Here is a 13510-nt window from a genome sequence, read left to right as displayed (position 1 = left end):
CAGCGGCTTTTCATGGTTCCGTCACCGCGCATGTTTAGCAGCGTCCTTGTTCTCTCTTGCTCGCCAAAATGCCCACTCGTAACTCGAACAGACAGACCCTCACTGCGTCCACGCCACAACGCTGATTTGCTTTCAAAACGTCGCAAGCCACATGCTGGTTCGCTACAATGCGCAATTCTTTTACCACAACTCACATTCGAATCCCCCGCTCGTTACTGCCGAACTCAGACACTTTCTCGTGTGACACTCACGCAGCGTAGCTAATTATAGTCACGTCAGCACAACCGAATCACGAATCACGAATCACGAATCACATCACGAATCGTGAATTGTGAATCAGAAATCGAATACGGACGGCGATCTTACCCAAGTCTCGGCATGCTTTGTCGATCCATCTGAAGGATTCATGTCTGGTCGAAAGCTGCTCGTCTTGCCAATCTCGCGGACTGTGCACAGCTTCGAAAGTTGGCATCTGCTGTGATTCCAAGTTGAGAAGTGTGATTCTGTGAAAGGCACTGACGACTAACGCTCGAATTCTTCCTCTTCAAAGTCGGGGAGCATGGCAGCATCTTCGTCGGTCGACAGATGCCGGTATCCACCGTAAGCTCCTCTGGATCGGTCGAGCCGGTTGCGCACGAATGGAATGCGATCCGATGCTATCTCTCTGAACCGCGCAAAGCCCGCACTTGCTGCGCCAAGCACAAATCTTGGCACCGATGCCAGATTCTGTACCAGTTCCGAGTCGCGTCCATACAGTCGGTTCGACGCGTCCGGTAGGCGGATACGTCCCGAACTGCCATACCCAGGTCGACTCGACTGCTTCTTGGCCCACCAGTATCCCACTAGCCCCGCCAAGCCAAACGCGCATCCAATCACGAAGAACCACCACAGGAATCCGTGAGCGCGCAGATTGTTGCTGCAAACATGCCTGGTGCCTCGATCCGGTCGGCTTCCTTGCGTACACCAAGAATAAGGAATCTTGCGAACATTTGTCCTCTCGTACCAGTATCCGTCGCTGTCTGCTGCCCAGCACTGACTCGCCGCGTCCGTCGACAAGGGCGAAACGCCTGGATACAGCACGCACGTGCCTTTCGCATCGCGATAGTGATTAAACTCGCACTCGAAATCCGCCTCGGTACACGAGCAGTTGCGGCTCACTGAATGAGGCTGGACAATCTTCTCGCCCACATAGCAGTCGGCTCGTCGCTTGCGTCGATAGTAGTACGTCTGACGTCCAAATAGACACTGCTCGGCACGCTCTTCACTCGGCGACCAAAGCTCGAAATCGTCCGCCTCCGGTTTCGCCACGTTGAGCACGCATTTGCGAGATTCGAGCGCTGAGAAATCCAGATAGATCGCTACGCTCTTGGTCGCCGACCCAGAAGGCGTACCCACAAGAATGAAGCGTCGATGCGTGTCCTCTGGCACTGTGACGATCTGCGAGATGCGCATCCTTTCGCCGAATGTATACGATTCCCACGTGACACCTTCGTTGAGCGAGTACAGCACGCTATCCGTCGCTTGCTCGTCGTTGACCAGAACAATGATGGAACCCTGGTCGCCAAATTCCCATTTGTGCGCATCTTTGTGCACTTCTTCCCAGCTAAATCCGCCATCGCGCGTCAGAAACGTGTCAGAGTCGCGGTACGGTGCTAGCTTGCGACCCACATTGCCGACGCCCATCATCAGACCAACCGCCGACGGGCTGCTGTACGTGTCTCTAGGGTCGTCGCGCTCGGTAAAGCCGTGCAGATGCAAGTCACATCCCACCTTGTTGCATTCGTACGGTTGGCCGTACACATCGCGACTCGGTGGCACCAGTGACTTCCATCGACCACCATCGTTGTGCGTTATGCGCGTCACCAGATCTTTCTGCCTCGAGACCGAGGCGTCGTCTGGATTACTCACAACATTGACAATCGCCACACCATCTAGACCCATCATCTTTTCAAAGTCGACGAATCCCTTGTCGTTGCGGTTGACAAAGTCGAGCGACTGCGTGTAGAACGTGCCATTCGAGTTGCTCTTGAGCAGCGTTCCCCACTCAGATCCTGCCTCCGAGTGCGTTGTAAAGTGCAAGAAAATCGCGTCCGTGACCGAGTCGAGCACTGTATACGCGCGCGTGCCCAGCTGCATACCGGGCGGGAAGTGGATCGGTGCAAAGTCGCGCCCATTGAGCGAAACGTGCAGTTGCAGACCGGGTGCCGAAGACGTCGTCACATACTCGGCCACTACCAGGTACTGCTCAAACACGGCAAACCCAACAACGGCATCGAACACGCGTGTGCGCTTGCGGTAAAACTCGTCGCCGCGGATCAGCTCAAGTCGATTGGCAGCGGTAAACTCGCGCTGGTTGCCCTTCTTGTCCTGGTAGCTCTCGCAAAAGATGGCGCGAGCGTCCATCTTGAGCTTTTTGTCACGCGCCCACGAGCATGTGCGCACGTACGAGTCGATCTTTTCCCACTTGGCGCCGTTGCTGACCGAATACCAAGCTTCCGCATGGCACTGCTTGGCGGTGGAAAAGGTGCAGTCGCGACTGCCCGTCCAGATCAGCCAGTCCGACCGGTCTGGGTGGAAGTCGAGGATGTTGATTCCCAGACCGTTGGCCGGAAGCGGTACAGAGAACCAGCTCCAGCTCGCGCCCTGATTCGTCGTATAGTAGACACGCTGGCCTGCCGTGATCAAGTAGCCGCGCTTCGGGTCGTACGCATGGAGCGCCATGGTCAGGAATCGGTCTTCCGCAGATGACGGCGCTCCATCTCCATTGAGCTGTTTCCACGAGTATCCGTCGTTGAGCGATTGAAACACCGTGCCGTCGGCGAGCTGTACGAGCACGCTTGACGATTCCGGAAAGTACATCTTGTCAACCACGAGTGAAGGAAATGTGAAAGACTTGTGCAGCACGCTGCCTTTTTGAGGCATATTCTTGCCGCTGCACGACTTTTGCGTCTTTTCATCCTTGCGAATGCCCTTTCCGGCATCGCACGTGTTACCTGGCACTTTGCGATATCCGGACGACCCCAGATACGTATCGCTAGGCTTGGCACAAGCGCCTTCCGGAATATGCTCGTTGCCTGTCGCCACACACTCGCCTTGCTTGTCGCGTACAAAGCCGAAATCGCATTCGTAGTCAGCATCGGTGCAGGGACACGGATCCTCCTTGTCCTCAGGATCGTGAAACTTGTCTTGAATGAAACAGTCTGCGTCCGGCTTTCTGCGCTTGTACCACTGTTTGTGACCCATGAGACAGCTTCCCTCCGCAGCAGCCTGCACGTACCACTTTTCCATGTCGCTTTCCCTACATTTGCTCTTCTTCATCTCTGCAAAGTCGAGAAAGATGACGACGTTGCGATCCTTTCCACCTGCCTGCTTTCTCGTCTGACTGCCGACGAGCAAGAACTTGAGCGAGGTGCTATCCGGAATCGTGGTGAGAACTTTGGCGCGCATCGTGACGCCCAGGCTCAGTTTGTTCCATGTCTTGCCAAAGTTGGTCGAGTAGGAAACGTGGTCTGTAACATCTTCGTCGTCCACCATGACGAGCACCGAGCCCTGGTCACCAAACTCGTACTTGTGCGCGTCGCGCGAGACCATTTTCCATGTGCGCCCTGCATCGATGCTGAGAAAGGTGTCGCACTCGTCGTAGTTCTTCAAGCCTTTGCCGATGGTCCCGACGCCCATAACAAAGCCCGGGGCGACCGAGGAAAAGAGCTTGCCGACATTTGTCTTGCCCGAGACGGACCAGAGATGCAAAGCACAATTTTCGGCATCACTGGGATCGCAGTCGATGCGTTTACCCTTGTCGTCCTCAGCGGGTGGTTTGAGCGTATGCCAGCTGCTGCCATCGTCAAAAGTGATCATGGAGCGCACCCCGCCCTCGGCTTCCGATTGCACGTTGGCGATGCCGACACCGTCGATCTTGACCAGATGCTCAAAGTCGACCAACCCTTGCGGCGTTCGACGTGTGCCACGTAGCGACTCTACAAACTGCGTACCTGTGCTGTCGCTGGTGAAGAGTACACCGGTATTGTCGTAGACCGAGTCGACGACATCGATCATGATCGAATGTGAGGTGCTGTCTACTACTGTGTAGGCGTTCTCGCGCAGCTCGGAACCGTGTGGGAACTTGGCCTTTTCCCACTTGACACCATCTTTTGTCACAAAGAGCGCCATTTCGGTGCCAGCTTTTGACGAACTACCCTGAGAATCGCGGAGCGCTGTTACGAGAAATCGTTTCGAAGGCCCGAGTCCGGCGAATTGCCGAGCGTTGCGGCCCATATCGAGCTCAACCATCTTTCTCGACTTGAAAAAGTCATCCGACTGGAAGAGCCTGGTGGATCCACCTGTGCCTCCTGCCACCATGGAGCGTCTTTGCTCCTGCGCATCTTCCCAAGCTATGCAAAAGATGCGCTCGAGAGCATCCGTGCTTGTCTGCATTTCGGGTGTTGCCTTGGCCCAATTGCAATGCATGACAAACTCGAGCAATCTAGGCGGATTCGTGGCAAAGGCGTTGGTGGTGTAGTAGGCTTCGTCGTGACAAATTCTGCCTCCCCAGGGTGTCCACATGGAGCATTTTTTGCCGGTAAAGATGATCCAGTCCCAGTGCTTCTCATCGGCATGGAATTCCATGGGCGGACCAGCACGCGTGGCTGGTGGTTCAGGTGTGAGAAATTCTTGCCAAGTCTTGCCGCGATCAGTGGAGCGCCAATGGGTCAACTCGCGCGAGAGGATGAAAGCCTGCTTCTTGTCGTAAGGATGAGGCACGAGCATGGCTGCCTTGCCCGAGGAAGAGCCAGAGACAGGAGACCACGTCTTGCCTTCATCTTCTGAGCGATAGACAACGCCTGCAGTAGCGTCATGATAGAGCACGACGGAGCTGTCGTCAAAGTAGCTGACCTTGGAGGGAAGATGTGCAAAGCGGGAAACTTTGACGCCTGCATCCGCTGCCAACGTTGCTGCAGGGAGAATGATAAGAGTCGATACAAGATAGAGGAGAAAAAGCGGAAGCCACTGCCTTCTACTATGCCGGAGAGGTATTGTAGACATGGTGTCAGAACAATGGTGGCTGAGCGAACACCGTGTCGGGTCGGGATCGGTGGTTGCGAAACTGTGGCACAGTGATAGTGAGCTCCGATGCGAGATGCAAGTTGACAGAAAGCGTGATCTGACTAGCTGAACTGATGCGAAAGAGTAAAGCGTGAAGGGGTAAAGACAGTGTTGAGTTGCAAGATCCGTTGTGATTCGTCAGGGCGTCAGTTCGGATGAGAGACGCCTCCGTGGAGGATCGGATGGGTTCTCCGTTGTCTTGGCGCTTTGTCCCTCTGATCGTGTAGCGCTGGCTTGTATCAATCGAATCAATCACAATGCGTTGGGAGGAGGAAAAGATGTCAGGAAGCAAAGATCCACAATCACGAATGCACCGAGTTGGTTGGCCAGCTAAAGTTAGGTTATCGCTCATCTTGACGCTTGGATTCCAACTCGGCAACCAACGCGGACAGCAAGCCAAGCCAACAGAAAACGCAGAAGGCGGCGCGTGCGTTGTTTCAGTCTCAGGTCTGTGAGTGACACTCACGACTCGTGACTCGCGGCAACGAGACGTGAGACACCAAGCCGCGAGCTTCACGCTTCACGCTTCGTGCTTCGTGCATCGTTGACGGTTCTTCGTGGTTTTTGGCGCAAGTCACGAGTGGTGAGTGTGCTACGTGTTAAGTTTACGACGCGGTGTAAGTCTGTGAGTTCAGGTTGAGTCGTGAATCAGGTGAAGCGACAAGCCGTGCGTGTAAGTTAGGCCTGATTTGTGATTCACGATTCGTGCTTCGATTCACCTTGACACTCGTGACTTGACACTCACGCACGACTTCACATCCCACAAAGCGTCAACTTAGGGCACACAAGTCGTGAGTCAGATCACACAGTCAGACCCCAAGACGCAAAATTTGATTACCAAGATATGGTCACCGAGCCTTTGTGTCTCCAAATACCGAGTAGTGTTACAAGTGCCAAAATGCCAGCAGCGCGGATCCAAGCCAAATGAACCGCAACCGAACAAAGACAGAGAGGCAGAGCATGCGTTGGGGATTCGCGCTGGATCCTTGACGAGAGAAAGCAAACATTTTCTAAAGAAAAAAAAAAGAAAAAAGAGAGGCATCAAGCCTCTGTATAACAGCTGTCACATAGCGTGAATGGTGTGATGAGCTATTGGAATCAACGGCGAGGGGGAGACGAGATTAGTGTCGTTGTCAGTGATAAGGGATGCGATGGTCGCGGGTGCTAGAAATACAGTTGCAATCCAAGGTTGAGTGAATCGAATCGAATCGCATCAGATCAGATCATAAGCTCGCAACCAGGCGAGCGATCTGATCTTTACTGCATCGGCTGTGCCGGAAACTTGAGGTCGAATGGGATAGAAGCCAATGTCTGCGACGCATTGATGGGCGCTGGCTGCACGAGACTACCTTGCTCTGGCATGGTCTTGTCCGACTTTGCATCTGTGCTTTGTCCCAGATTGAACCATATCGCGCTTGAATCCAGTCTCGCATCGTTGGCACCCGCGCTATCGCCATGTGTAGGGGGTGTCTCTTTGTCTGTCGACATGGATGATCTCGAGACCGACGCAGCAAGGCTGTCTCGCGCTAATGGATGGGTGCTGTGTGACACGAGCTCGGGCGTCGCTGATGCTTTGAGGCTGGAACCCACAAATGGGCTAGCGATCAAGGCACTGGTCGAGCCTCCTGTTGTACTGACACCCACCGAAGACGAATGGGCGACAGGAGACGCTGAGCTCGCATGGGCACTCTGAGCGAAATCTGCGACCGGCAGGGCAAGATGGTTAGATGAGCTGGCGAGCTCAAGGTTGGCAGCGGCAGTGAAGGGCCGAATGATGTCAGCTCCGAAAGACGAAGCGTTGTTATGTACCAGTGAAGCCTCCGAAGTCGGTGCGTACGTTGCCTGACTGTACGTTGGTGTCATCGATCGATGAAATGCTGTTGTTGCCGGTCTTGCTATCAGAGGTGAGCTGGAGCGCAACACTGCCGACAGCGATGCGTCCTGCGGCGGAGTTGCGGTGAGGGAAAGTGTATCGGTATGAAAGAGATGCGGAACGAGCGAGGAGCTCGCCGTTACTGGTCGCTGCACTGTCATATTGGTGCAACTCCGCGACAAGACGTCCGAGAAGCTAAATCGCCTTCCGCCTGGCGTCACCACAGTTCCTCCGGGAGTCAAGCCGAACCCAGGTATGGTAGGCGAGATAAAGCTGGGAATGCGGTCGTCGGTGGGCATGCATATCGACATGTTGGCGATCGCCTGAGCTCTGGTCGGGTTTGCTGACGCGCTGCTGCTACTGGTGGCTTGTCCGGTCACTCTGTTATTTGCCTCTGGCATTGCTGGAGAAGACATCTTTGGTGCCATGGAGGTCATCGATGCACCCATTACGCTGTGCTCGTGCTGCATGCCGGGATCGGGCATGGTAGCATGGCCAAATGGTACCGAATGGTAGACGCCTTGGGTTGGAACAAAGTCTGCAGCCACCGAGGTCGAATGGGTGGAGGAATGGTTCTGACTCTTCTGACGAATGGCGGCATTGAGGGTCTGCTTGGCGCTCGGTCCAGTGGCGATATCGAAACCAGCGCCTAGACTCGAAGAGGCTGCAGCTGCGGCTACGCTTGAAGGATTGAAACCATTGCTGCGTCCTGAGGGTGATCTATGCTCGGATTTACGCTTGGTACCACTCAAGCCCTTGGCGTTCCTACCGCTTCCACCAGCTGTCTCTCGACCGTTTGCGCGATTTGGATCTGCAAAGTGTTCATTTGGGCCGTCGGCGCTGTCATTGTCATTTTCATCGTTGTCGTTGTCGTCGTCGTCGTTGTCGTCCGAATCTTTGTCCAAGTGGAGGTAGTTACGCGGTCCTTTCCTCTCGGCAATTCCGTCGTACTCAGTATATCGCAAAAGCAGGAGGTCAATGTCGGTAGAGCAGAATTCGGCAAGCTTGCCATTGTGACCAAAGACGATGACAGCAACCTGTGAGTCGGTCAAGACGGCAAGCTCGTGCGCCTTTTTGAAGAGGCCGGCCTTGCGCTTGAGATAGGTGACGGATCGGTTGCGATCCTCCTTGATGGGTTGGATCTTGATCTTTTTACGTCCCATGATGATCTGATCGACTTTGGCAGCTGGGCACGCGGTTCGTGTATGTGGCCCACGTAGCTGAAGCAGATCCAAGAGATCACTGCAATCCAGAAGCTCGACCTTTTCGAGGGAGGAAATGGCTGAAGCAGACCGGATCCTTATTGAAAGCGACCTTGGAGGCGTACAATAACCGTCAATCTCGCTAACAGCGATCCAAGGGGCACTAGATCGTAAACACAGGTCCTGCCCAAGTTCGGCAGATGCAATACGCTGTGCTTCGACGCGTCGGTGAAACAAGAGAGGTTGGATGGCTGCAAAACGATGCTGTAGTCAAAGCAACAAGACGTAGCTGTGAGATGATCTGAAGGAGATCGTTGTGGGTCAAGCGTAAACGTCGATGATACGCTGAGGTGGGAGCGGAGGACGGGCATCCGAATCGTGAATGGGGTAAGTCAGGTAGAGAGGATGGGCAAGCAGAGTAGCTGTGGCTCTCGGCCGGTCGTATAGCAGTCGACGTCAACTCGTGACAGCGTTCGGGAATCGCACCAGCGCCAGAGACACGGCGGAGAAGGAAAAGGTTGTTTTGCCGGCCATACCCCCGCCAAGCGACGTAAACCTGCAAACGCCGTTGAGCAACACAGACCGAGCAACGCGAGCAGAGCTGAGAGTCGTGCAGTCTCGAGCGTTTTCGGAATCAAATTCGGTAACTAATATAATAAATAAATTCAATAATTTATTATATAATAATACAATATTAATAATACCTACGAACTGATGGCTGTTGACAAGTCCAGTCACGAATTGGAGTCCTAGTCTGTGAATTTGGCGGTTTTGGGCCGCACTTTCTTCGGGCCCTGACGAGGTCTCGAATCAAGAGTAGAAATCTACCGTCATGGTTACGACGTGCGAGTGTGCGTCGTGGAGGTGGATATGCACAAACGTGAAGCGCCATTCGGGATGATTCCAAAGTCGTGATTTAGACCGAGACGGAACGGCGCAATTACGAATCACTACACAAGCTACCCAGCCCCTTGTTCATTCGGAACTGAACACCAACTTGCCGAAAAACGCACTAGCCCCACCCACCATCGGCCTACTGCTTCTCCAAGCTATCCACGCCATTCTCTCACAGCTATGCGTGCCAAGTCTAATGTATGTCCGTTTGCCGAACGACGGACAAAGTGAAAGCTCGACTAGTATGCGAGTGAGGCAAGTGCCTCTGACGCTGACTAAGGATGATAATTCTGGTGCGGCGGGGTGTGTGGATTATCTTTGTTAGATCGTCTGTTCAACACATATTTTAAAAATAAAACAGGAAACAGTTGATGAATACAATCACGAAATTAAATCCGATTGGTTGTCTAGACACGCTTTTGGTATTGCGGTTAAGCTTCAAGTGAAACACAAGATCGTGAATCGTGAATCGTGAATCGTGAATGGCCCGACGATAATCTTGACTCGTGACTCGCAACTCGTGACACTCGGCTGCCTTGTTTTGTAACCCAAGATCACGTTGACAAAAATCAAGAGCACCAAAGAGCGGAAAATCTTCACGCTTGTTCTGAATTTTAAGCGTGGCTTGGCGTTACCAGCTTGCTGGCTTTCCTGCATGGCAGTGCACAAACGAAAGACACCGACGTTCAAAACGTTGTCAGCCTCAAAAAGGCAGCAGCACTCGATTGCCAGCAGCTTTTGCAAACAAAGAATCGGAATGCCAACCTCGCTGAACCTCTACATTCGTGATTCGTGATGGTTGGACAAGCCAATCGTGAATGTACGGTAAGGCGAAGTGGGTGCAAAGGATTCGTGATTGCGACATGCCACCACATATAACTACATCAACGTAAGCAAAGGCGACCAAACCCCTAAACTCGTGCTCTTGGTTGCTACTCTCCCATGCACGCGTCTGCAAGAAAAGAGACGTGCTCCACGGGCTGCTCAGGATGTCGTCAAGGTGGCTCGACCGACCATTTCAAGCGTTGCAACCGATCGCCTCACGTTCATGGCACACGGCAGGTGAAAGCACGGCTTGGTACCTTTTTTCGAGTTTCAGTCGCACTCGTGACTCGCACATCGGTTCGGACCAGCTGTAAGATCACATTAGACGGCCGCTGGCTGTGACTATACCGGGGAATTCTCGGCCACTTAATTTTCAAGTTTAAAGGCGGTGTGTGTGACGATTTGCATGACCGTTGGCGACCACAAGCTCTGAAATATACTCGTGACTGTAAGTTATACCGTATGTGTATTCGTGATTTTTCAGATTCGTGATTTGTTGTGGCTGTAGCTGCGTTGCTTACTCTGCCGCCAGCTGACAGAGCAACTTGCGAATTTGACTTTGCATGTGATCTCAGCGAAAGAACGAGTTTGCCTTGCGATAAAGCACAGACATCTGAATCTTGGCTGCATCTTACCTGTCAGTGTCAACGACTTGGCTCACACTCGAGACTTGGGCGCATCCAGGGCACTCGGATACGATAGCACATCGATCCTTCCTCTACGCCATCACCACATGTTGCTACACTGAAAGTGCAACAGGTTCTTGGATCCACGTTTCTTTACCATCGCAGCTAGGATTTCGATATCGATCACCCTCATCACATCGGCCGTCTTCCGTAGACAGCATCGCCTCGCGCTCCATTTGCTCCATTCGATGGCCTCAGCCACCACTACGTGTCAGGTACACACCCGCCTCGTCTCATCTTCATAAACGCCCTAGCCGGCCTAGAGCTTGCCCGATCATCAAACACGATCTCGGTCGCCCTCGGCTGACATCCCGTTCGATTCATCTCAACCGCCAAGATGACTTCGCTTCCTTATAAAACGGCTGATCAGATGGATGTCGCCGATATTCCACTTGCCAACATTCATACACCTCAGCAGCAGCGCACCACTCGCAGAACATCTACAGACTCAGTCGGCGGTCCTCCTCCAGCTCACTTCCTCCATCAGCATCGTATGGATGATCCACATTTCTTCGAAGGAATGCATATTGATCATCACGCTGGTTACGATCACCTCCGAAATGACAACGCTAGCGCAAGCGGTAGTGGCAGCAACGGCGATTCCTCCAATGCTACAAACATCGACTCGAATGCCAATCAGAATACGCTCGTCGAGCGTACTCAGCGTCCCAACAAAATCGGCCTGCCAGCTAGACACGATCCATTCGAACCACCGCACGCTCCCTTTGCAAGTGCTGACGCCCTCAACAAAACTCACAGTCGTGCCAGCTCCCTTGCTAGCTCTGTAGACGAGTCGGACGATTTCGATTGGGACACCTCCAGCGACGACGAAGACGACCACGAGAAGCGCACCCGCAACGGTGCCAAGATCACACGTGCAAAGCGTGGTCGCAAGGTCTACCTTGCCTGTCTCCGTCTTGCTCGTCCCGTTCGTATCTTTCTTGCCGCCTTGATCGGTACCGCCATCTGTCTTGTTCCCTTTATCGTCGTCACTGTCACCGACAACGTCTCGGCTGCTCGTGCGCAGGTCGTTGTCTGGAGCATCTGGATCGCCATCATCTGGGCCGCGGGCTGTGGAACCTTTCTCATCGTCGATTGGATTCCGCCACTCGCGCTTCGCCTTATCATCGCTGTCTATGGAAAGGCACCCGAGATCGTCAAGACTTACATTGAAGCCTTCATGGCTACTACGCTCTACTTCAAGCTCGTCCTCTGCATCACTTGGGCCTGGATCAGTCTCGGCGGCGTTCTCGCGATTCAGTACTCGTCCTACTCAAGACCAGAGTACTGGCGCACCATTTTCAAAGTCATCCGTTCCCTCTTTGCCACCAGCATCATCTTGCTCGTAGAAAAGGTAATTCTTCAGTTCATCGCCATCAACTTTCACAAGACCGCCGTCAAGGATCGTCTTGAGCAAAACCAGAAGGCGCTCAAGGCGCTCGACAAGCTCCACGAATCCAAGTATCTTATGCAGAAGCGTCGCTTTAATCCCATGCGAAGTCGTCCCGTCTCACCTGGATTCAAGCAGGCCTACGGTGGCCAACACTCCGCCAAGCAGTCCCGCGATGGTCTCGGCGGCTACTTCCCAGCTGCCCAGCAAGCCGACTCAAACCCAGAGAAGCGTGCCAACGCTCAGAATTTACACCACCATCCGCACATGCATCTACACCGCAACGACGACGGCACACGTACGCCTACAGAGCACGAGACGCAGAAGCGCGAGCGCAAGACCAACGTCGCTGCTCAGATCAGCGATGCGATCGCCATGGCCACCATGAAGGACAGCAAGCTTTACAAGGGCAGCCAGCTCGGTTCGCAGCGCTCCGCTCGCAAGCTTGCTAAACTACTCTTTACTAACCTCTCGGACTCCAAGTCGACGCTCGTGGCCGAGGATTTTGTACCCTACTTCAAGAGCGATGAAGAAGCACGCGAGGCCTTCAACCTATTTGATGCCGACCGCAACGGTGACATCAGCAAAGAAGAGATGCGTGAGGCGGTGCAGCGCATCTACCGCGAGAGGCGCTCGCTCTCCACTTCGCTCAAGGACATGTCGTCGGCCATCTCGAAACTTGACGGTGTACTGATGTTTATCGGTCTCATTATCGTCATCTTTATTTGGATGCTCATCTTTAACGGTGACTCGACCGTCTCCAACATTGTACCGCTCTCCACCTTTGTTGTCGGCTTCTCGTTCATCTTTGGTAATTCGGCCAAGAACGTTTTCGAGAGCATGATCTTTATCTTTGCTACTCATCCGTACGATGTCGGTGACTTGGTCTGCATCGACGACGAGTGGATGTTTGTCAAGGAATTCGGTCTGCTTTCCACCACGTTCCGTACAACGGTCAACGCCGAGATTGTGGCTCCCAACGCGATGCTGGCCACCAAGAAGTATATCTACAACTCACGACGCAGTGGTGCTCAGTGGGAATTCACGCTGATCCAAGTGGGCTTTGAGACGTCGCTCGAAACGCTGGATCGACTTCGATCCAAGTTGCGCGCCTGGACCAAGGAAAACGATCGCGAGTTTGGTGGTCCGTTGGACGTCAACTTCAACTCGATCACCCAACAGAACGCGATTGAGCTGATTGTCGCGTTCGAGCACAAGAGCAACTGGCAGGACTGGGGCGCTCGATGGGAACGCAGGACCAAGCTCATGAGGCGCATTAAAACCGCCTGTGAGGAACTCGGCATTGTCTACTCGATGCCTCCTCAGCCCATCACGTTCCAACCCCAGTCGGGCCCTGCTCCGTTCAAATTTGGCAACGCGTCCGGACTTGCACAACAGCAGCAGCATCACTCGGCGTTCTGAATTCCGTGCTAGAATCGTTCCGCTTGGTCTTGTCGGCAATCGCATTTCTCATCGCATCGCATCATCTCATCATGTCGCTCGTCTCATTATTTGTCCATCAAGGTAGCATGCTAAC

The 13510-nt window shown here is 53.6% G+C and overlaps 4 protein-coding genes across 4 annotated transcripts; 2 read left to right on the top strand and 2 right to left on the bottom strand.

The window, feature by feature from the left end:
* Window positions 1-522: 522 nt before the first annotated feature.
* UMAG_10561 (uncharacterized protein) lies at window positions 523-5043 on the bottom strand (the record flags this gene model as incomplete). Its single annotated transcript, XM_011393858.1, has 1 exon — window positions 523-5043. One exon carries the CDS (start codon window positions 5041-5043, stop codon window positions 523-525), a length of 4521 nt encoding a protein of 1506 aa, XP_011392160.1.
* A 1317-nt stretch (window positions 5044-6360) lies between these two features.
* UMAG_10560 (uncharacterized protein) lies at window positions 6361-8139 on the bottom strand (the record flags this gene model as incomplete). The annotated part of the gene is made up of 1 exon (XM_011393857.1): window positions 6361-8139. The coding sequence occupies one exon, from the start codon at window positions 8137-8139 to the stop codon at window positions 6361-6363; it is 1779 nt and encodes a 592-aa protein (XP_011392159.1).
* Window positions 8140-9010: 871 nt separating this feature from the next.
* UMAG_05322 (uncharacterized protein) lies at window positions 9011-9397 on the top strand (the record flags this gene model as incomplete). Its single annotated transcript, XM_011393727.1, has 2 exons — window positions 9011-9029; window positions 9099-9397. The coding sequence occupies 2 exons, from the start codon at window positions 9011-9013 to the stop codon at window positions 9395-9397; spliced, it is 318 nt and encodes a 105-aa protein (XP_011392029.1).
* A 1523-nt stretch (window positions 9398-10920) lies between these two features.
* On the top strand, window positions 10921-13395 carry UMAG_10559 (uncharacterized protein; the record flags this gene model as incomplete). The annotated part of the gene is made up of 1 exon (XM_011393856.1): window positions 10921-13395. One exon carries the CDS (start codon window positions 10921-10923, stop codon window positions 13393-13395), a length of 2475 nt encoding a protein of 824 aa, XP_011392158.1.
* Between the last annotated feature and the right edge of the window lie 115 nt (window positions 13396-13510).

Source organism: Mycosarcoma maydis, chromosome 19 (genome assembly GCF_000328475.2).
Source record: "Mycosarcoma maydis chromosome 19, whole genome shotgun sequence".
NCBI classification, from domain to species: domain Eukaryota; kingdom Fungi; phylum Basidiomycota; class Ustilaginomycetes; order Ustilaginales; genus Mycosarcoma; species Mycosarcoma maydis.
Note: the sequence above shows the minus strand (reverse complement) of the source record. Positions and strands in the feature narration are given on the sequence as shown.